Genomic DNA, 23,051 nt, shown 5'->3' with positions numbered 1-23,051 from the left:
CCAAAATTCGTCGCATTTTTTGTTTTTTGTTTCCTTTATCAATAGTACTTCAGCATATTTTATGGTACTGGATTAGCATTCTCCTCAGATGTTGAAATCTAAAACACTCAATTAAATTATTAATAAAGAATGGCTGCCACATATATAATTTTATGTTAACCTATTGACTCGGAATCTAATAATATTATAAATTCATGAAGAATGTTAAATAATGTTGTCGTTAGGAAATTATAAATAGGAGAACGAATAAATTAAAATAACACATTTACATATAACAGAGCACTTTAGGTTATTATTGGACTCCGTATTTATTTGTTTACATTGTCGACGAGTCGATATTTTTTATCAAAAATCGGGACATTTTTTTTAGATGACGCTGGCAGCACTTACATGATAAATAATTATAAGTTATTAATGATAAAAACTGGAAAATCCTATTATCTTCAGGATTTTAATGCAATATAAGGTTCCGTCATGCTATGGCATAAATAAACATCACTGAGAATCTATATTTAGGGACAACATAGTCGTACTTACATGTGAAAACACACGCCGGCAATTTTCTTCTTGCTATCGCTTTAACATTAAATAATACCACAATGCACCATTGCAAAACCTTCGATATGATATAAGGTTTGTTTCTCGGCATTTTCATTGGATTAGAATCGTTTTTTAACATAAAAATAAGCAAAAATTTAACAAAAAATACAATCAACGCACCAACTGTCAAGTTTGTTTCACAACATGAGTAGAGAAACAAACACTAAAACTGGTTACGCGATAAGGGACAAAAGATTTGATAATTGTATCTCTGCCTAAACCATTTGTAACGTAATTTTCGTTCTCTTTCTTGTGTAAGTGAGAAGGAAATCGTCATTGCGTCTATTTGTTTCTCTGTCTACGCTTTGAACAGTCTCCTCGAGAGTATTCATTATAAAAAATTTTATCAGATATTATACTTGATCAGATTCGATAAAAATAATAATACGGTTGTAAATTGTAAGTACAGTTGTAATATTTTTTAAACATTTCGTGTAGAAAGAGACAGAACACCTTCTACTAATGTGACGTATATTTAATATAAAAAATAGCACTTACCATTTGAAAGATTCTGTTATCTGTATAGTCTATTGTCAAAACTCAAATGTCAACAATAAATGTAACCTATATTTAAAAAATAAAATTAAGTACAGAATTTATTTTGAAATCATTTACCCAGGTTAATTATAAAATATGAATACGTTAATAAAGGGGATAAGCTGCTTAACATACGCTAAACGTAAATATTGTATAATATATAGCTAACTAGACGTAAATTAATCAATTTATTTTAATTTTGTAATAATTTACAGTGAATACCATTAGTCGTTCCCTGAGTTGCACATCAACGCTGTTTCTGAAGCAGTGGCGAATTAATCGAGGCTTGTCAGTTAATCGCACCGCTGAAGGTATTCTCACTGATGGACAGGATTATACTTTTTTAGATGGAAGACCAACACCATTACTGGTAATTAAATAACCTAATAACAAGTCGCAAAAGATACATTTGTAATTATCAAATGTTGAAAAGGGATTGCATTTTAAATTCGCGTCTCCGCGGCTTGTGGTGGGTGTAGTTTGAAAGAGGAAACCAACCCCTATAAAAATATCCCTTTTCAACCCCAAATTCGAGATTTCAAATGCCCACCCCTTGAATTAGTTAAGTAACTATAATTACAAATAAAACAATGGTATAAGTAAAGCAATAGTCCCTAATAGTGTTACTGTTGAGTAAAGATCTTATTATTATTCTTAACGCAAATGTCAGTAAAGACTCCTGCTCTCCAATGGCAATGGGGCTCGATGCATAGACAAGTATTAGTATTTCATCTGAGACATGCAGGTTTACTCCTTCACTGCCAAACACAATTACATTTACTGGTGGTATGGCTTTGTGCAAGCTCGTCTGGGTAGGTACCACCCACTCATCAGATATTCTACCGCAAAACAGCAGTACTTGATATTGTTGTGTTCCAGTTTGAAGGGTGAGTGAGCCAGCGTAATTGCAGGCACAAGGGACATAAAATGTTAGTTCCCAAGGTTGGTGGCGCATTGGCTATGTAAGCGATGGTTGACATTTCTTACAATGCCAATGTCTAAGGGTGTTGGTGACCACATACCGTCAGGTGGCCCATATGCTCGTCCGCCTTCGTATTCTATATTAAAAAAAAGGAGTATATCTAGACTCAATGGTACTTGACAATTATCATTATTATTACTTGACAGTATTTGTGCTCACGATTTACATCCACATGTTCTGTAGACTGACCTTTCTGGTATATAAATCCAGCTCATTTTTTAATGAATACCATAGATTTTGTTCAGTAATATCATGGCCAATCAAGGTAAAATTGCTTTATCTTTTTTCTTCCAGAATATGATAAAATATGTTTAATTTAAAAATAAATACCATTTATATATTGATATTTGTAACAAGTGTTGTACTTTTTTCCAGCAAAAACAGAAGAAACGCATGCTCAAAAATCAGGAATATGCAAGTCAAATTGTCACAATGTGCTCAGAAGTTGATTTTGCTAAACAAAGACATCAGAACACACTACGAGCGAAGGAAGAAGAGCGGCAAGCAATTATTAGTAACAGGCTCAAGCCAAAAGGAAAGGCTTTATGGAAAAAATAATTAAATATAATTCGTTTATTTTATATTAGGTTGTTTGTTAGTAATAAAATTTAATAGTTAGTTTGTTCATTTTATTCTTTCTTACCTATTTTTAGTCACTTGCATGCACATGGACTTTTAATTAAATACATTTTTATCATTGCTAATATTTTTCTAAAAAAAAAACAAATAATCTTATTTATAGTGGTAATACTAATAATTTAGAATTAATTGAATTCCTTAAAAAAACTATAAAGTCATTAAAAAAAGTGTTTTTTATGTACATCATAAATAACACTTTTTTAATGACATTTATTATATTAAATATTTTTCTGGATGTAATTGTAATCATACACAATTTGCTTAACATTTCGTTCCGTTACAGCTTTCATGAGCATGAGCTGACTGGGCGCTCCAAGTAGGCGCTTGGGCCTCCATAGTTTGCTACATCTACCTCCATTTTCATTGTTTTTAATCCCGACGATAAGGGATGTTGTAATTGTGATATGCCTTTTAACTCTTATGGTTGACGGTATACTGAATGATTAATTTTAGTTGTCTGTAGTTACTTCTTTATGGATGGATGGAGATAAGCACTCATTTTATGAAGTTGACAGAAAAACAATTCTGCAGTGGCTCGACCTGTAAGACTAATTTCTTGTCATTTTTATTCAGAGCTAGGCATGATTGAAGTATCTGTATTCCAATAACAATTCTTATAGAGTACCGTCTTGTATATACCATACAAACGAATTTATTTATTTTTTATACCACTTGTTTATTTAACAATACAAAAAAGTAAACAATAAATTTTAGCACTAGAAGAAAAGCGAAAGTTTATCTTGAGTGCCTTTCCGTCTCTGGATTTACATACGTGTATGTTGTATGTAATAATAATATCATAAATAACAGGTCAAAGAATAAAGAAAAAATCGAATTAACAACTAAGTCTGTGTCTATTGTATTTGTATATAAATACTTTTTTGGCTCTTGGCTTACATCTACGTTATTTGAGCGAAATAAAAATTTATTATGTTTCATGTTTTAGAATTCAAAGACTAAAAATCGGCTGTTGCCGGCGGCAGTTACTTTTTTCTGTCCCTTTAACACAATGAATATTTAAAGCGAGATTTTATATCATCAGAATAATTTCTAAAAATATCTACTAGAATAAATAATACATGAAATATATGTAAATATTGATTTTTTTTCCAAAGTGTATTTTCAATCAATTACGGATTTACTGATAAATTAACTGTAAATGTGTTTTTTATGTCTAGAAAAGATAAATACACTCATAGACCGTAATTAAAGATACGAAAAAAAGTTAATTTGATTATATAAAAATAATCATTATTCGCGTTTGAATCCTTCAATGAGAATGAACATTATTATTGTAGCCTTTATCATTCATGTTTCAACACAGGCCGGTATTTATTTAACATTATGAGTAACAGACATGGAAACTGTAAGACTATCATGGTCATTGCTGAGTCATTCGACATTGTTTTAAAAAAAAAGTATAACGTTTTGAATTTGTAGATATAATCTGTTTAAAAAACAAAACCTACATCTAACATTTTTCGAGCCCATAAAAAATTCATTCCCTTTTTTATCACCCTCAACGGTTTTTTTTTCTTCAACTTTAAATGAAACCAAACGAAATAAAAACTTCGAAATCGGTACATAAATGACAGAGTTCTGAGGTAACAAACATAAAAAAAATAAACAACCGAAATGAGACTTTGCGTTACTCATTAATTAAAGTAGGTAACGTATAGCGAAAAACAAACGAAATTGAAATAAAATACGGTTTAATTAGTTTTTTTTTAATCACATAAAATGGTACAGATGGCCAGTTCGTAATTAGGACATAATGTTAAAAATAATTTAATGTTTTTTATATTATACATTTATAAATGAGTGTATTAATATGTATAATTAGGTGTTTACTATCTATTGAATTTAACTATCGTTCTACAAATTAGAGGTTGAACGATTTTAATTGAGTTTTTAACATATTCCAGAAATCGTAGACCTAAATAAGTTAATAGTATTTTTGTAAAAACAAGGTTTTATATACAAAATTTGGTGTCCTTGCTGTTAACGGTCGAGGAGTTTGTTTATTGGGATTCTGGAGCTAATGCCAAACCATACATGTAAAGTTTCAGCTAAGTAGCACCAGAGGAAGTTGTTTTAATTTACCTTTCAAGATTTGACTACAACAAACATTGCGAGTTAAAGCTTGTAAAAATACAGTACACTTTGTAGTTTTATTCTGAACTTATTTTTTTACTTAGGCCTTTTGCGATGACAGTAACGATATATGAAAACTCTGCACTGTATTATAACTCTTATAAATCGGGATTCCCTTGTTCAATGGGTGCATGAACTCGAAACAATCGCTAACAATAGCATTATCGCGAAATCATGCTGGTAAGTGGTAATGTATAGTTTAATTCTATAGATCTTGGTATATATTATTATTATATGTCATAAATTGAATTCCCTCGGGCTTTTCAGGGACGTCGTACAGAGGTTTCGCTAGCTGTTAGGATTTTTATTCCATTTTCGCCAATCGACAGATTGATTCGGGAAGTAGGTTTAGGTGAATAATTTATGAATATTTACTGTAAATTAGAACAAATTATATTGCTATATAAGTTAGATCAAACTGATAGGTATAGGAAAATATGTACAGTTTAATTGTTCCTCTCAAATAAAATAAAAATCAGCGACATCATGTGTCTACTTAGTCTCACTGTCTGTGCGAAGTCAAAGACCGCTAGTATTGTATTTAAAAGAAATTTTGAACTCAACTGTTACTGTTTGAACTCGAACAAAAACTTCGTACATAAACCCTAATTAATATTTTGAGAAAAATATATGTCAGTTATTAATAAGTTCTATTGACATAGATTACGGTCTATATAAAATTAAAAATACATTGGGCCCTCCATAACTTCCGCGTGGCGAAGCTCTAATGGGCTGTAAGTGACCAGCGGTGCGAGCCACCGCCATTGTTTTGCTTGCATTAAAATGTCGTGTTAAATAATATTGAATATATTTTTATAGAATAATATTTGAAAGTATTATTTATTAAAAGAGGCATCATATTAATATTGAAAAGAAGTAAGCTTTATTTGTTTGATCTTCTCCTGTCTTACGCAAAAGCTGCTAATCTGTTTGACTTCGAACTTCCTTATTATATTGCATATTTTTTAAGTTATTATGGGAAAGTAGTCGAAGATAATACTTTATGCGATATCGAAAACAGCTATAACAAATACCTACACGTAGGTTAACTTAAGTGTAAACGTTGTTTGAATCTCTAAAATTAGTGCTAAATTATTTAATTAATAATAACTATATATATTAAATATTTAAAATATTGAAAAAAAATATGTTTTTTTAGTATCTAACAGGGTTAATTTCCACGGAGTAAGCAACATATTATTTTTAACGTTTTCCGTAAAATAAAGTTGCCACTTTTGGACCAGTTTTATTAATGTTTTATCAATACACACAAAACACACATAAGTTTTATTATTATTATATTTTTATTTTACATTTCCTCTCGTATGAGGTAACAAAAACCTAAACACACGGGCCGTAGCCAAGCGCGAGTAGGTTCTAGGTGATTGTATAGGAAGATGAGATAGATGAAGTCCTAAGGAACTTGCGAGTGAGGCGGCATGTGTTCAGGATGATTGCCTTTTGGAGTAAATTATGAGTATTTTGAGGAACCTGTAACATATCAAGGCTACGTTGTAAGCTTTTAGGTAGACTCCAGTTGCTGATATGACAATGGGAACAATATGGATGGTGTTTGCTCGCCACTGACGTTTCAATTCGATTGCTAGATCTTGGTATTTACTGAGCTTTTCCGAAATTGTCGACTGTATGTTATGAGTGTTAGGAATAGCTATATCAATAAGATAAATAGTTTTGTTAATTTTGTCATGAAATGTGATATCGGGTCTACTGAAATGTATTGTTTTATCTGTGATTATAGTTCTGTTCCAGTATATCCTGTAACTATTATTTTCTAGTATAGTGTTGGGTTTGTATTTATGATATGGAGTCTTCTTTTTTATAAAACCATGTTTATGTGCGAGATGTTGATGTATGATGGCGCTCACTTGGTCGTGTCGATGTTTATAGTCAGTTTGCGCACGGGCTCTACAGGCGGAAGTTATGTGTTGAATGGTTTCAGGATTAGAATGACAGTGAATGTATCTGATTGGATATTAAGGTCGAAATATGGTGTCGATGACCTGGTCCTGTTGTCTGCGAGTGTTACTGTTTTATGCAGTGGAGAGTGTTCCGAGCGTTGATGAAAATAGTGTCTAAGAGATATGATTTATTTGTTGTGTAGGTTGACTACATCTATTAAGCCTCGTCAACCTTCACCTCTGGGAAGGGTCATTCTCTGTACGCAAGATCTAGGATGATGTTTTCGGTGGGCAGTTAGAGAAGTGTTAATAATACGTTGAAGGTTGAGGAGTTCACATTGAGACCATTTAATTATGCCGAAAGAATAAGTAACTATTTATTGCTTTAAACAAATTGCGGGAGTTGAGTTGAGACCGGAATAGAATATTTAAACGATGTCTGAATTTAGTTATAAGTCTATCTTTTGCTCCTTTTTGATATATCTACGTACGGTTCTAGAGGTTCAATAATCTCTCCTGATTCTAATGTAGCTATTTGGGATGATTTTTCCATTTTTGACCGAAAATGTCTTACACTTGTCTATCCCAAACTTCATGTGAATGTCGCTTGAGAAAGTTTGGGTGATATCTGCAAGATGATGTAATGATGCTATTGTGCTACCGTATAATTTAATGTCATCCATGTACATGAGGTGTGTAAGAGTAGTTTCTGTATTTGGTGCGGTGATAGAGTAACCGTGGTTTGATTTGTTCAGCATATGGGAGAGAGGGTTTAGCACAAAACAAAACCACAGTGGGCTAAGGGCGTCTCCCTGAAAGATACCTCGGCATATTGGGATTTCAGCCGTTTCGGTTTTAACCTGTCCTGCGATTTTAAGCTTAGTTTTCCAGTTTTGCATAGAACTTTCAAGAAAATAAATAAGCTGTGGGTGAACTATATAGTATTGCAGTATGTAAAGAAGCCAACTATGTGGTACGGAGTCAAAAGCTTTTCTATAATCTATATACATGGTATTAATATTTTTTTTTCCTAGACGTAGCGTGTTTCATGGCTATTGTGTCTATTACAAGCTGTTCCTTGTAACCTTGTCTACTTTTTCGGCATCCTTTTTGTTCTTCGGCAAGAATATTGTTAGTTGCAATGTGTTCGTGTAGTATTTCAGCAATACATCCTGTAAGTATTTTATAAATGGTTTGTAGGCAGGTAATTGGACGATATTTAGCTGGATTTTGATGGTCGGTGTCTTTCGGTATCATGTACGTGAGGCCCTGTGTGACGAAGTGTGGCATTATGTTAAGTGTTTGAATAAAGTCGTTGATGTGGTTTTGGAGTAATGTATGGACTGATGTAAATTTTTTGTACCAATAATTGTGTATACAGTCACTTCCATGTGCTTTCCAGTTGTGGGTCTTATTTAGTACCCGCACGAATATGTCAAAAGGTATATGGTTGAAGTTCATAGGCTTGATTGAATCAATTTCTTCAGGGTCTAGCCACGCAGCGTCTTTATTGTGATTTACTGGATCAGCCCATACGCTAGACCAGAAACTATGTATTGTGTTGGTAGGTGGTGATGGTAAATCTTGATTATCTGTGCGTGTGTTTTGTTGTGAGGCAGGTTCTATAAAAATGTTTCTCATTGTTCAAAAAGTGTGTGTTCTGTGACTTTCTAAGAGTGCAATTTAAATATCTTTTCAACCTACTAGATGCGGCATTTAGTTTTTGTTTGAGGGTGTCACGGAAATGTTCATTGTTTGTGTTAGGTTCTTCATGCTGTGAGTGTATCCGGTGTTTATTTTTTATCTTTTCCACTGATAAGATAAGCCTATTGCTCCTATTGCCATTGTTATATTCTGTGAGTCTTCCAATGTCTCTTCTAAGATCTTATATCTTTTTCTGTAACCTTTTCTGCCATGCAGGTTCTTTTTTCTGTTGGTTGTTAAGTTGAGGGGTGGTATCCTTAATCTTAGTTCCATTGCAAACAGCTGCTGTGTATGCTGCACAATAGATTATGGCATGAGTGGTCTGAAAATCTTGTTCTGCTGAAATTTGTTGCGTCATTATTTCGGTATTAATGATATTAACAATTTGAGCTAATTTTCTTGAGGTGTTTTGCTTTGGTATGTAGGGACAGGCAACCGGGTTGTTGTTTTGAAATTTTTGTACTGTAATCTTGTATTGTTCCTTAATTTTATCCGCGTCAGGATGGTAAATAGTTTGGTTCAGTTCATTATTTCCAGCGATGTCTAATAGAGCATGTGTTTGTCTTGATGGGGTGAATAGATGTGTATGATTGTTATTTTCTTCGTCATTGTTAGGTGCTTGTACGGGTGTTGTATTTTGTGATAACATTGCGTGTTGTGAAGTATGTTCTAAACGGTTACGGCGCAAACAAAGATCGTTCGATATTTCTTTACGGATTTCTTTAAGTTTTTCATCACTAATCATTTTATTATTAAGGATAACTCGTAGCTGGTCTGATATTCTCTGTTCACTTACTTCTGACAATTCTGGGTGTTCTGCAATTACTGCTTGATAAAGGGGCTGACGGTAAGCTGATCTGTTTTCTTCTAGCTCTGTAATTTTATAGTAGTTTCTAACAATGGTTTCGTTGTACTCAGTGGTCCATCAGTGGCAGAGAAGAACTCTGCCCTACCCCTTGATGACAGTGTTTGTGTGTCTTTATGTTTGAAAAAGTTTGTATGTTTTGTACTGTGTCCTGGTTGTTGGTTTGTTGTAGATAAACAGTAACTTCTTTTTTTATTTGGTCTAATGTTTCTTGGGAGAGTAATTTATTTCTCACAATAGCTCGGCATTGGTCACCTAATCTCTGTCTGGATGCCTGCAACTGTGGAAATTTTCTTGAAAATTCGTGGTGTAAATGATCAAGGTGTATTTTGCTTGTAGATAATTTTGTGGCAATGAGGTACGTGCGCCAGATGAACTCGTTCATCTCTTTCGACTATCTTTTGCGCGCACGGCTTGTGTCTGTGGCGGGTGCAGGTTCAACGGCCTCCTCCACAACATCCAACAGACGTAGGTGAAGTGATGTTTGATGAAATATGGCATGAAAGTGGAGATGAAATGGGTGATTCATATGTATTGAATGGTGACGATGTCGATGGAATTATTTCACTAAGCAAATCGGAGCCCTTTTTATCTTCTGCTAGGGTCGCATCGTGGGAGCGAGTCGTAGGGGTAGATAAAATTAGTAAATTTGTATCATCGCCCAAGGGGTCGGTTGTAACTTCTACGTTGTGAGTCCGCCTGTTCAACTCACAACGACCAGCTGTAACACTTTTACTGGTGAGTGCCCGCCTGCTCAGCTCCTCACCACCGATGGTTACAGCATGCGGTAGCATCCAGCATCGGCTCCAGATGCGCCCCGGCGCACCCCGGGAAGCGGCCGTATTATAGATTATTTTATTCATCTCCATTTGGGTTTGGGACGGTTAGTTGAGAAAGACGTAGCCAAGGTTTAAGATGCTATTAAATTTTGTGTATCTCCTGTTCTACTTATTTAACAGGGTAAGGTCAAGTCCAAGAGACCTTTCACCTGTCTTCTCATAAGCCGCCCTACCACGGCAAGGTGGTCCCCTGGGATGTTATTATTATTAAATGACATTATTACACACTCACAATGAAAAAAGAAAAGACAAACAAAAGTAAAAAATAAAGAAGAACAAAAGTTCAAGAGAAGCGATGTTATATAAAAAAAAATTGTGGACCTCAACATGATGCGTGCAAGGGCGGTCTTATCACTCAAGTAGTGATCTCTTCCAGACAACCCTGCATTAAGATGCTGGCAGGACCTAACGGGCGAGTGCATTGTAAATACATGTATATAAATGTAAACAATACATACACAAAGATACACATACACATTTATAAAACATACAACATATATCCATACATATATACATACATACATGTATCTATTTACAATACAAACATTTATAACATTAAGAGTGGACAGATGTAGTGTGAAGGAAGTAGATAGGTTACAGAGATAGGTAATAGTTTTAGTACGAATTTTGAAGATAGAAATTGAAGAGGATTGACGGATATCTGATGGAAGTGTATTCCACAGTCTTACTGCCTTAGTCGTGAATGAGTTAGCATATAGATTAGAGTGACATATAGGCAAACTTAATTTGTTGTCACTCTGGGAGCGAAGATTAAGTTGAAGAGTTGAGTCCGAACCAAGAAAATTAAAGCGTTCCTTCAGATAGGTACAGGGGTGAAATAGAATAGAATAGAGGAGAGAAAGAACATGTAAGTTGCGGCGATCTTTGATTGTAAGCCACCTAAGAGTAGAACGATACGCTGAAATACGGTCAAATTTCTTCAGTCCAAATATAATCCTTATGCAAATATTTTGCAGACGTTCCAACTTGTTAAATAGTTCCTCTGACAAATCAGGGTAACACGCATCCGCATAATCCAAAATTGGTAGCAGAAGGCAATTAGCAAGTAGTATTTTGGTTTTTATCTAGCAATAATCGTACCTCGGATTAACCTCATTGGTTACAATATTGCCTCTGCGCAAAGTGATGGTTAAATATGTTTTCCTTTTGTTTGATAACAATATAAAGCTACGAAGTATACGTACCATTCACAGATAAGTAAGAGAGCGGCAGCATAAGAGACGTTATATCTTTTGCCGTCGTGGTATACGAGTCGATCTTATTCGTTCAGCAAATCAATAGAATGTTTCACATCAAACAGTGCGAGATCACCCCTCACCCAGGCTCGGGCTATCTTCACGGTAGCACGTGCAAGCGATCCCGTGGCGTTCCTTGTTAAGACGGAAAGGGTAACGCTGGTTTTTTAGTGGGTATTCCGTTGTTTGGGGCGCACTCGGTGCCTCGGATATCGGCGAGCCCCACATACGGGGGGTATGTGGGGCTCGCCGACTGATCGTGGGGGAAACGCGTAATGCGTTTTTCCAGCGTAAAAAAAAGTAGTATTTTGGTTTTAGTGGGTAGGAAGATTTTCATCCTTTGAAGAGAATGGATTGTCGCGAATATTTTACGGCTAATTTCAGCAATCTGTGGTCGCCAGGTAAAGGAAGCATCCATTAAAACTCCTAAATTTTTAATAACATTTATTAGGCAAAATTTTATTATATTAGTACGATAGTATTTTACAAGAAAATTATAGACTAAAAAACTATAATAGTAAAATAATAATGATGAAATAAAAAAATATACTCAGTTTTCAAAGCCTTGCCCCCTGTGAGGTTTGAACTCACGACCCCTGGTTTACGAGACCAGTGCTCTACCACTGAGCTAAAGAGGCTGATGATGTCACGGTTGAGACTCTTCATGGCTTTGTAACAATGTTTGTAAATATGTTTGCGACTTCATCATCATTAAATTATTCTGGAATCTGGTTAAAAAAGTTCTTAGATTTTTTTTAAAGAAATTCTGAGTAGCGGCCTGAGTTATACAAGTTGGCTATATTATTTTACATTGATTGGTAGGCTGGCAAATGGGTACACCTAATGGTTGCGATCACTATCTCCCATAAACATGTTAGACAATGCGCCACCAACCTTGGTTACTAAAATGCTATATATGCTCCTTGTGCCTGTAGTTACACTAGCTCACTCACCCTTCGAACCGAAACACAATATTACTAAGTCTTGCTGTTTGGCGGTAGAATACAATATGATAAGTGGGAGGTGCCTACCCAGACGCGCCTTAACTAAGCCCTTCCTCGGAAAATAAGTATAAGAATACTTATAGAACGCAACTTACTCTCATACTAAATAAGTTGTTAGTTGGTTTCTATCCGAAATAAATCAATAAGAAATAAAAGAAGAGTAAGCGTTTAAAAAACGCGTAACACAATGAATAGAAAAATACAATTACTTAAGCTGTAAGAAGGCAATGTTCATTGTGTGAATAAAACACCCCCGAAACTTGATAAAAGATTTCTTTTATTTGATCCTTTCATTCAAACATCACGCACACAAATAAAAAATCTACTTATATAGTTCAGAAATATTGATGTGTGCATCTTTATAACTTTAATACTACACTAACATTAACACTAACAGCCTGTTAATGTCCCACTGCTGGGCTAAGGCCTCCTCTCCCTTTTGAGGAGTAGGTTTGGAGCTTATTCTACCACGCTGCTCCAATGCGGGTTGGCAGAATACACATGTGGCATAATTTCAATGAAATTAGACACATGCAGGTTTCCTCACGATGTTTTCCTTCACCGTCAAGCACGAGATGAATTATAAACACAAATTAAGCACATGAAAATTCATTGGTAATTGCCCTGGTTTAAACCCACGATCATCGGTTAAGATTTACGCGTTCTAACCACTAGGCCATCTCATCTATAATACTACAGTTTCAATTTATTTCATATTTTTTCTAATTAATTCCTACCTACGTAGCTTGCGACATGCATTGCGATTTTTTCAAGTTACTATATGTTAACAATGTAGTTGAGGTCCGATAATGCAATCATTATTTTATGCGAAATATTTATTGGCGCCTCGGGACTAACGATAAGTCCGGCTCGTATGCCGTGACAGCAAAGGGTATAACGCACGCTTATGCTGTTAGTCTCTTGCACGTGCGTGGTGCGTATTTATCGTATTATTTATTGTTGGATGTTATTTATAATAAGAAAAATAAATAATTATGTTATTAAAGAAACTTTGTTTTTACTTCATATTTATTTAAAAGTTTTATTTATTTACAAATTACGTTAATTATCATTAATTTTGATGTTGCATATCTGGCGAACGCCCCATGACGGCGATTTTTATGTATGCAAATTGTTATATTTGTTGTTGTTTCCTATAATTGAGAATACATACAGATTAAATATCTAAATGCATTTATTTATGATTACTAACATGACAGTAATAATTACAGATTTATAGGTCTAAGGGTAAAAGTTGCCATACTTATAGGTAACCAGACATGCAAAAAAATTAATTATCTAAAATAATAATGAAAGAAAGCAAAATATAACAATAAATTTAAAACAATTTGGAAGTATAAAATAAAATATAAGTGGTATTAGTATTATAACACTACTAGAAACGATATAATAACAAAATATAGATAAAATTTAAAACAGAGATCAGTATATTGGTTGCGAGGTCCTTAATAAATGCGTCTTATATATTTTTTTAAGCAATCAGCCCATACGACTCTGATACTATGTTCAAAACTATAACAACGTGATAACAATAAAATTCTAAATCCAAAACTATTTAATAATATGTATATTATAATAATATAGTTTTTTACAAATTTTTTGATTTATTTTTAATTTACATGAAAATTTTTATGTCTGCTAGAAGATCATTCCATAACTTTACGATCGAAACACTTAAGAATTGATTAAAAAAATTGTTTCTATGCTCAGTCATTTTGAGCATAAGGCCCGTCGGTGATCGTTATAAGGAAGGGTCCCCAAGAAATTCATATTTATCCTTGAATAGCATGAATCCACTGCTAGGAATAACAAAAAAAAAATCAATAATAAAAACACAGATGAAAACAAATAACTTATAAACAACGAACATTTTGATACATAGTATTGCCAGCGTTTATATTAACGCGCCTGGAGCGGAGATTTTCTTTCCAATTAACGTTGTATCGTTAATTATAATGGTGTACTAATAAATATTTATAACCACTACGTTTATCACTTTATCGAATGTATCAAAGCCGCATGTAAAAATAATTATACGATACAAAATTTTTTTTAGTTACCTTCGATATATATATATATAGTATAAGTATAAGTACTTTTAATCATATACACAAGTGTATACAAAAATATTTTATAAATTAAATTATAAGTTTTATCATTTTTAAGCAAAAATCATCAATGCCTCCTGTGAGGATTGAACTCACGACCCCTGGTTTACAAGACCAGTGCTCTGCCACTGAGCTAAAGAGGCTTACGACGATACATCATATATTGTAAGTCATATTACATTAAGTTGAGCAATATAGACTATATACTAAGATACAAGATTATATGTAAAACATAGATTTATATTTCAATTAGAAAACCTGGATTTTGTAGAAATATTTAACGTATTTTACAAATAATTTGTTGTTTGTGTTAGCCGTAGCTTGGCGATTACAGCTCGACAGAATAACAGAGAATACAAAGGTTATAACAGTGTTTTGTGTTCTAAAAGAGCACAAAACGTTTGATTTTGCCAATGTAAGAGTATCGTTTTAAAATTGGGTTGATTGTTTTTATTTCGAAGAATTTTCGAACTACGTGACTTCCAAATGACTTGTTCATTTGGCTTATCAAGCTTGCGTAGCAATGGCGAACAATCATTTTACCATGTATATGCAGCAAATTCAGTGCTCTGTCAAAACGCGGATTATGGCAATTGGGAATTATATATGCCTTGTGTTTATGCGCCTATACATATATTAATTTAACAGTTTTCATGTCAAAGGAATTGTACATTTTAATCCGACTACGGAGGGTATACGATTTTAGCTATATAATTCACCTGTTTGCGCATAGCTTCTTAATTACTTATCATAATGTTACATATGAGGATTCGTTAGAAACGTCTTGTTCATTCACTGGTTAAAGGCTGTGACGTCACACTGAATTCAGTGACAAAAAAACATTGTATATAAATAATATATCTATTAAAATATTTTATATCATTACCGTAACCGTAACAGCCTGTGAATGTCCCACTGCTGGGCTAAAGGCCTCCGCACCTCTTTTTGAGGAGAAGGTTTGGAGCTTATTCCACCACGCTCCAATGCGGGTTGGTGGAATACACATGTGGCAGAATTTCAGTGAAATTAGACACATGCAGGTTTCCTCACGATGTTTTCCTTCACCGTCAAGCACGAGATGAATTATAATCACAAATTAAGCACATGAAAATTCAGTGGTGCTTGTCCGGGTTTGAACCCACGATCATCGGTTAAGATTCACGCGTTCGAACCACTGGGCCATCTCGGCTTTTTTATATCATTAGCGGAAGCGTTATTTTAGAAATCTTAATCACTGATTAAGTTTACATCAGATAAATGATAAATATTAATATCAGGAAAGGTTTCAATTTTTTTCATCTATTATATTTGTTTTTATATCATGTTAGAAACCCTTGTATTATTCAATTGTATATCATTAATCCGTTTACAATAAATTTATTTTGGGTATTTTCTTTATGGGAATCTTTATAAACATTCAACAAAATGGAAACTCACATGATTTAAATAGATAGAGAATGAGAGATAAAAAACGGAATCCTTATAAGTTCACTTCGTTGTCCATGTGTCGAGACCCTTTTTCACAGGAACGCGTGGAGGTATCAAGTTGAAATTAATATCAAATACTCAAGTTTGTAACCCTTTGGAGCAATGAAAAAATCAAACTTCTAAGTTAACGTAATCATATTATATTGCCATTTATATCCCATATAGCCAGATATTTTGATACTCGCAAGGGAATAAGCCGAGACGGCCTAGTGAACGCGTGAATCTCAACCGATCATACCGATCGAACTCACACACCACTGAATTATCATGAGCTTAATTTGTTGTAACTCATCTCGTGCTTGACGGTGAAAGAAAACATGGCGAGGAAATCTGCATGTGTCTAATTTCATTGAAATTCTACTACATGTGTATTCCACCAACCCGCATTAGAGCAACGTGGTGGAAGAAGCTCCAAACTTTCTTCTCAAAAAAGGAGGGACACTGAGACATTCACAGGCTGATATTTAACTTTTTACTTTTTAATGGAATAAGTTACTTTACGTACTTCCCGTTGACTTAGAATCATAAAATTTGGCAGAAGCAATGTCCTGTAGTGTAAGTAAAGGAAAAAAAATCACCCGTAAATTTGTATTTACATCACTATTTTTTTTTTGCAATTACAAATTTATTTGCAGTTAAACTAAACATAATGTGACCTATATCGATGTATGGGGACCACAGTTTTAACTTAACTTCAGTGCAAAGTTAAGTTTTTCCCTCGATCATGTGATGGACGAACTAATCACATACTCACAATTTTGTACGGAACCCTTTGCGCGAGTCGGAATCCTAAATGACTGGTTTTTTCTATTATATCTATAATTACGATCAATGACAATAAAAAAAAACATTGAATCATGTGAAGTACCAAGCATTCCATTGTTGTGTTTACTTGTAATATGTTTTTTTGTAATTAGTTAAAATAATTAATAGAACGAATATAAAATCGATAATCCAATTAGATCTTTCATTGTAGCAATGTTATATTTATTCGATTTTTTTTTATAATTTAAAAACTTTATTGCATACGAACACAATACATAATCATATCACAAGTTCAAAACAGCATTATATTATTATATATTAATATTTATTATGTAGTTTTTAACTTGTATATAATAATTATAAGTTGAAATGCTAATAATGATTAGGAATTTATAATAGCGAATATTACCTTTAAATTGTGTGTATAATAGTCTACGTTTACTATATAACTACTTTATATATCCGATAATAAAGATGAGATAAGATTCCGTATATAATCTGATTAGATTAGATTACTTATCTAAAATCCTTGTTGAATATATAAGATTTAACTTTAGTTTTCTTTTTTTTCTAGGGCATTATCTGTCATTGGTCCTAATGTCAGTTAGCTTGTCTCAAAGGAGATATCTATATTATATAAAGAAGTCAACTGCACAGTACATATTATAGTGCACAAGTGTGTGCGCAAACATAGGTGCACTCTATATTCACTCTCATAATCCGGCGGGACGGTAAATCCGACACGGCTGAAAAGACTTCAGGCGCAAGGCTTAGACTTCAGGACCAACGGCTTTACGTGCTTTCCGAGACTTCGGGTTTCTACTGAGACTTATTGATAGAAAATGCTTCTTATCGGCTCACTGCGGCTCGACCCAGGAACTTTGTATCTGCATTACATCTTGCCACTCGACCAACGAGGCAGTCAGATCTTATAATATGTGTATTTTATCATATTTAGTTATGGAAGGATGCTGTGGTTTCCTATAAACATATAACAGGTTAATATTAATTGTAAGCTTGTGATGTGTATTCTTTGTTAAAAATGCTAATGAAATAAATAAATAAATATAAATAATCGAGAAATATACCGAGAATCAAGACAGCTTTCGTGAAGCATCATTGTTTTTTATGTGCTAAATTTGATTTCTAATTATATATCTCGTGTTTGATGGTGAACGAAAAGCAGAGCAACGTATAAAGCCAGAGCTAGACCCGGATTGAGTAGTCTAGCATACCTGGGGCAACAAAGGAGTACGAGGAGGCCCCTAATTATTTTCTAAATAGATTAAATATTTCTGTTTTTTGTTTTTAGAATTTATATTGTGGGAACTTTTTTCTTGTGCTGGCCCTAGATGCTGAAGGCCTCCTCTTTATCCAGCACTTAATATAGCTCCAAAGCTTACTCCAGGAGATACAACTACGTTTTACAAAAATTAAGCAAACTCGTTGGTGTTAATGTCTAGCAGTGTTGCGACTATGTAGATATTTTGCTATTTCAAGGATATACAATAGATTTTAAAAATATATATTCCCAGTATTATTAAATCTAACAGTTAAATTCTTTGAAAAAGCCGCTCTTTGACTTGTTTCAATGTTATTTTTTTTGCTTACACGTGGAGTTAAATATAATATTAATCAAAAAAGGGTAAGTTATAAATGAACAATCCAATTTAAAAATTTAAGTATTTATTTTACCAATACTAATAATATTAAATGCCAATGTTATAAAAACAGCCTTTAGATTAGATTTATTAAAAAATATATAATTAAGTTCAAGACACTATTAAAAATTAGATATAATATGATTTTACTGTTTAATGTTATAGCAACATAAGTCCTAAGCAAAACGTAAATGAAGGGTAGTACCTTGTATGCCCCCTGTGAGGATTGAACTCACGACCCCTGGTTTACGAGACCAGTGCTCTGCCACTGAGCTAAAGAGGCTGTTATTGGGTTTGCGTTATAATGGAGTCCGTTTTAAATTTCAGCAAAAGCCCAAATACGACTATATAAACAGCGTAGTGTTGGAATCTTTGTTGGCAAAGGGTCGGGTCTGGGTTCAAAGCAAATATATTTCCTTCAAGGATCTCTCTTTATATGTTATTTCTTATGTTGTGGAAATCGTGTGGAATCTTGTGTTTTTTAAGTTTTTTTTATAAAGTTACTGGCATGTTAGTGACTTTGTTTGTTAGAAAAAAGAAATCAATTTATGTCGAATTAATAATCTTTATTTATCAAATAAATAAAATTGTAGTCTGTTCGTAATTTCAAAATAAGTGCCTCGTTTTAAGTTAATATGGCTATTTGCGAGAAATCAAAACCAAAACAATAATTTTTTTATATTTTGGACGATCACCGTAGCCGTAACAGCCTGTGACTGTCCTATTGCTGGGCTAAAGGCCTCCTCTCCCTTTTTGAGGAGAAGGTTTGGAGCTTATTACACCACGCTGCCCCCGTGCGGATTGGTGGAAGCTCCTAACCCAACCTAACCTAACCTAACAATGTAAATATTTACTGCATTATGTACGTTAAAATGGCAGATATTGAAGAGTTTTCGTCAAAAACCGAATTCTCTGGTGGCGAAACCGGATTTTGCTGGTATAGAAATTTTACAACCGATAAGATTGTCAAAAGTCTACAACCTGCGTGAAATACTTTAAAACTGAGGACCGGCGAAAAAAAGAGAGATGGTTTTACAAATGTTTTAAGTTTAAGTTTATAATCATAAAGCTTAATAATCATTTTCATGTTTCAAATATTTTTTTTATTTATATCATAATAGTTAAGGTATTGAAGATAATTAATATTCTTCCATATAGAAATAATTTATGTATAATAGACATCGTAAAAAATAGTTTGACAGTGGAAACCTTCAGAAAGGTACCCAGCTCCCTTGGGGGTGGAACCGGGTTATGTGGGATTCTTTTACCCGCTAAAACTACTACGATGGTCTTCTACGGCCGGATCGGAGAGGTTGCGGGATCTTAACGATATAACGCTGAGTTCTCCTCGGGGGAATGTACCGACCCTATATGATGTAAGATTTCGATTATTATAAGCTGGTTATTAGGAACACTTATTAAGTATGATTGAAATATTATTTTATTAAATTTTATTAAATTCGTATTCTAAAAATGATATTTCTAAATTGTTTGCTATTAAATGAAGCGTCGAAAAATACATAAATTATAATGTAGGAACCGTAAAAAAGCTTTGCTTCGTTCATTTTTAAAATAAGGCATATTTTATAAATTAAAAGCGCTTTTCTAAAGTTTGTATCATCGTGCTTATTAAAATGTAACAGCCTGTAAGTGTTCCACTGCTGTACTAATAGCTCCTCTCCTTTTTTTTGAGGAGAAGGTTTGGAGCTTTTTCCACTACGCTGCTCTAATGTAGATTAGTATAATACACATATGGCAGAATTTCAATGAAATTGGTCACATGCAACCTGCATCCTCGCGATGTTTTCCTTCACTGTCAAGCACGAGATGAATTATAAATACTAATTAAGCATATGAATAATCAGTGGTGCTTGCCCGGGCTTGAACCAATGATCGTCGGTTAAGATTCACGCGTTCTAACCACCAGGCCAACTCCGTCTGTTTTTATTAAAAAAAAATATTATTATTAGATCATTATTCTGTACGTAAGACATAAATATAATGTTTTGTAATTTAAACTTTTTTGCATTAAAAATATCTTTGATGAACTTAAAAATATGTCTTTTAGAATAAAAACACTCGTGCCTCTTGTGAGGTTTGAACTCACGACCCCTGGTTTACAAGACCAGTGCTCTGCCACTGAGCTAAAGAGGCTTACGACGTTACTTCATATATTTTAAATCTTGTTACCAAATTATTTAAACTATGCTGTATGTATTTTTTTAATAGATCAGATGTACTACTTGATCACATAATTTTAAGTGGTCACTACTACTCCCACAACCATATAGCCGCAAAAAAATGGGTACTAATATGTTATATCTTTTGTCTCAATTTTCATTTCAATTTACCTCTAATTAACAGCAGATGGATCAATTTGTTTACAATGTAGGTATGAGCAAAATGGTTAGAACAACAATTCGCGATAGAATAGCAAATTAAATTCCTTAAGATATCAATTAATTTACTTAAATTAACATAAAGATACTATATATATAAATATAATTATACGTTTTAACATAAAATAACAAATGAATTACAATGACTTAAAACAGAATAATAAACACAATCATAAATAAAACTGCGTTAATAATATTGTTAATCATCTTGTATATTGCAAATATTATTAACTATTTATTAAAATGATCTAACCACAATGACTTTTGACCTAATCAATTATTGTTTAAAAAATTTAGATCTTATTTAGTTATCGTTATTTTATTTATAAGGTCGATGACAAAATACTAACTTTATTATTTTAGAATTTTTATCAAAAACAATAAATGGCAACATGAAAAATATATGTCAAAATAAAAATCCATCAAAATTTTTTCATATGTAAAATTGTCTACATGTAAACAAATAGTATATCAAACATAATATATAAAATGTAATAAAAAATATATGACATATGCCCCCTGTGAGGTTTGAACTCACGACCCCTGGTTTACGAGACCAGTGCTCTACCACTGAGCTAAAGAGGCTGTGACGTTGTGACTAAAGTTTAGCTTGAGTATCGAACGGCAACTTAAAAATCATCATCTTCATGGTGGTGGTATTAAAATGTTTCTAATAATCTTGTTACAACATATTTAAAACATTTTTAAATCCATAATCAAAGTATACTTTATTCAACTTGCAAGTTCATTGAAATTATTTATAAGTTTAAATAAAATTTAAATCTAACACCAGTTAAGAATGTAAATACTTCCGGGAAGAAACAGAAAGAAACTTGGTAGTGGCTCAGACAGTTAAATTATATATAGTAATTTTTTGTTTTCTGATCTTGGTGGAAAAATGCATTTACGCGTTTCCCCTACATGATGTGGGTATGTCGGACACGCCGGTGTCGAACGTCGGGATACCCACTAAAATAATAGCGGAATCTCCCTTAAGGATCACTTGCGCATACTAACGTGACGCTTAAACTACATATAGCCAACTCCAACCACAAGGAATAAAGACAAATATACTATAACATTAAATTAACGCCATATCACGCGTTGTAATCTTGAATAATAATTTATGAAGTACTAGAAATATATATAAGTACTTAAGAGGAATATTGTTATATTATAATTGAAGATAGATGAATAAGGGTAAGAAAAGAATTATGTTGGCTGGAATTTTACTGGCGTGCGCCGCGTAAAAAAACAAAAAACAAAAAAAGACATTACTCCTCGTTGCCTCCTGTGAGGTTTGAACTCACGACCCCTGGTTTACAAGACCAGTGCTCTGCCACTGAGCTAAAGAGGCTGATGACGATGATGAGTTTCTTACCGATATCAATTATGTATGTACATTCTTAATAATTCTATAAATACATATACCTACATATAATGTATAGCTTAAATTATTAAGCTTTAAATTATATTCGAAAATTAAAAAAAAATATAAACTGCTTTGGTAAGAACATTTTATTTTCTTAAATAAATTATAATAGCAATAATTAATCGTAATGTAATATTATATGTAATGTAATGGGGTGGAAATATTTGGATCGTAACAAACATTTGTTTTACTATCGAAAATGCAACACGGCAATGCACCGGTGGTCTTGAGTTCAAATCTCTGTTGGGCAGAAAACATTAATGGTTTTTTATAGATATTCACCATAGCACACTACTAAGTGTGCGGCTTTCTACCGCTTCACCCGTTTGAAGGGTGAGTGAGTCAGTGTTACTACAGACACAAGGGACATAACATGTTTGTCGGTCAGAGGCACATTGGCGATGTAATTGACCATTTCGGTGAATATTTCTTACATCGCCAATATCTATTGGCGGTGGTGACCACTTAAAATCGGGTGGCCCATTTGTCTGTCCGCCTGCCTATAACATAAAAAAGGCTCCTGTGGACAGGTATTCGATCTCTCCGCGGAGAGCACGTAAATCGAATACCTGTCTTATCAGATTACAGAGCGCATCTGTGTTGCGCCGAGACTTGTGCATTTAAAAATCTTAAGTGCAGAAGGCTAGTCTTTAGACTTTGTGTAACATACAACGAAAC

At 33.5% G+C, this 23,051-nt stretch overlaps 1 protein-coding gene, 6 non-coding genes and 1 pseudogene across 7 annotated transcripts; 1 reads left to right on the top strand and 7 right to left on the bottom strand.

Annotated features, from left to right (window-relative positions):
- The first annotated feature begins 1,132 nt into the window (after positions 1 to 1,132).
- LOC126774356 (39S ribosomal protein L52, mitochondrial) lies at positions 1,133 to 2,737 on the top strand. Its single transcript, XM_050495844.1, has 3 exons — positions 1,133 to 1,279; positions 1,353 to 1,507; positions 2,495 to 2,737. Exons 1-3 carry the CDS (start codon positions 1,234 to 1,236, stop codon positions 2,675 to 2,677), a joined length of 384 nt encoding a protein of 127 aa, XP_050351801.1. The 5' UTR covers positions 1,133 to 1,233; the 3' UTR covers positions 2,678 to 2,737.
- An 8,523-nt stretch (positions 2,738 to 11,260) lies between these two features.
- Positions 11,261 to 11,385, bottom strand: LOC126774613 (U4 spliceosomal RNA; annotated as a pseudogene).
- Positions 11,386 to 12,061: 676 nt separating this feature from the next.
- Positions 12,062 to 12,133, bottom strand: Trnat-cgu (transfer RNA threonine (anticodon CGU)). The gene has a single exon. It is a non-coding gene; the product is annotated as a tRNA-Thr (tRNA).
- Positions 12,134 to 14,699: 2,566 nt separating this feature from the next.
- On the bottom strand, positions 14,700 to 14,771 carry Trnat-ugu (transfer RNA threonine (anticodon UGU)). Its single transcript has one exon. It is a non-coding gene; the product is annotated as a tRNA-Thr (tRNA).
- Positions 14,772 to 18,753: 3,982 nt separating this feature from the next.
- Positions 18,754 to 18,825, bottom strand: Trnat-cgu (transfer RNA threonine (anticodon CGU)). Its single transcript has one exon. It is a non-coding gene; the product is annotated as a tRNA-Thr (tRNA).
- A 1,799-nt stretch (positions 18,826 to 20,624) lies between these two features.
- On the bottom strand, positions 20,625 to 20,696 carry Trnat-ugu (transfer RNA threonine (anticodon UGU)). The gene has a single exon. It is a non-coding gene; the product is annotated as a tRNA-Thr (tRNA).
- Positions 20,697 to 21,454: 758 nt separating this feature from the next.
- Trnat-cgu (transfer RNA threonine (anticodon CGU)) lies at positions 21,455 to 21,526 on the bottom strand. The gene has a single exon. It is a non-coding gene; the product is annotated as a tRNA-Thr (tRNA).
- A 700-nt stretch (positions 21,527 to 22,226) lies between these two features.
- On the bottom strand, positions 22,227 to 22,298 carry Trnat-ugu (transfer RNA threonine (anticodon UGU)). Its single transcript has one exon. It is a non-coding gene; the product is annotated as a tRNA-Thr (tRNA).
- Between the last annotated feature and the right edge of the window lie 753 nt (positions 22,299 to 23,051).

The sequence above is a fragment of the Nymphalis io genome, chromosome 16 (genome assembly GCF_905147045.1).
Source record: "Nymphalis io chromosome 16, ilAglIoxx1.1, whole genome shotgun sequence".
NCBI classification, from domain to species: domain Eukaryota; kingdom Metazoa; phylum Arthropoda; class Insecta; order Lepidoptera; family Nymphalidae; genus Nymphalis; species Nymphalis io.
Note: the sequence above shows the minus strand (reverse complement) of the source record. Positions and strands in the feature narration are given on the sequence as shown.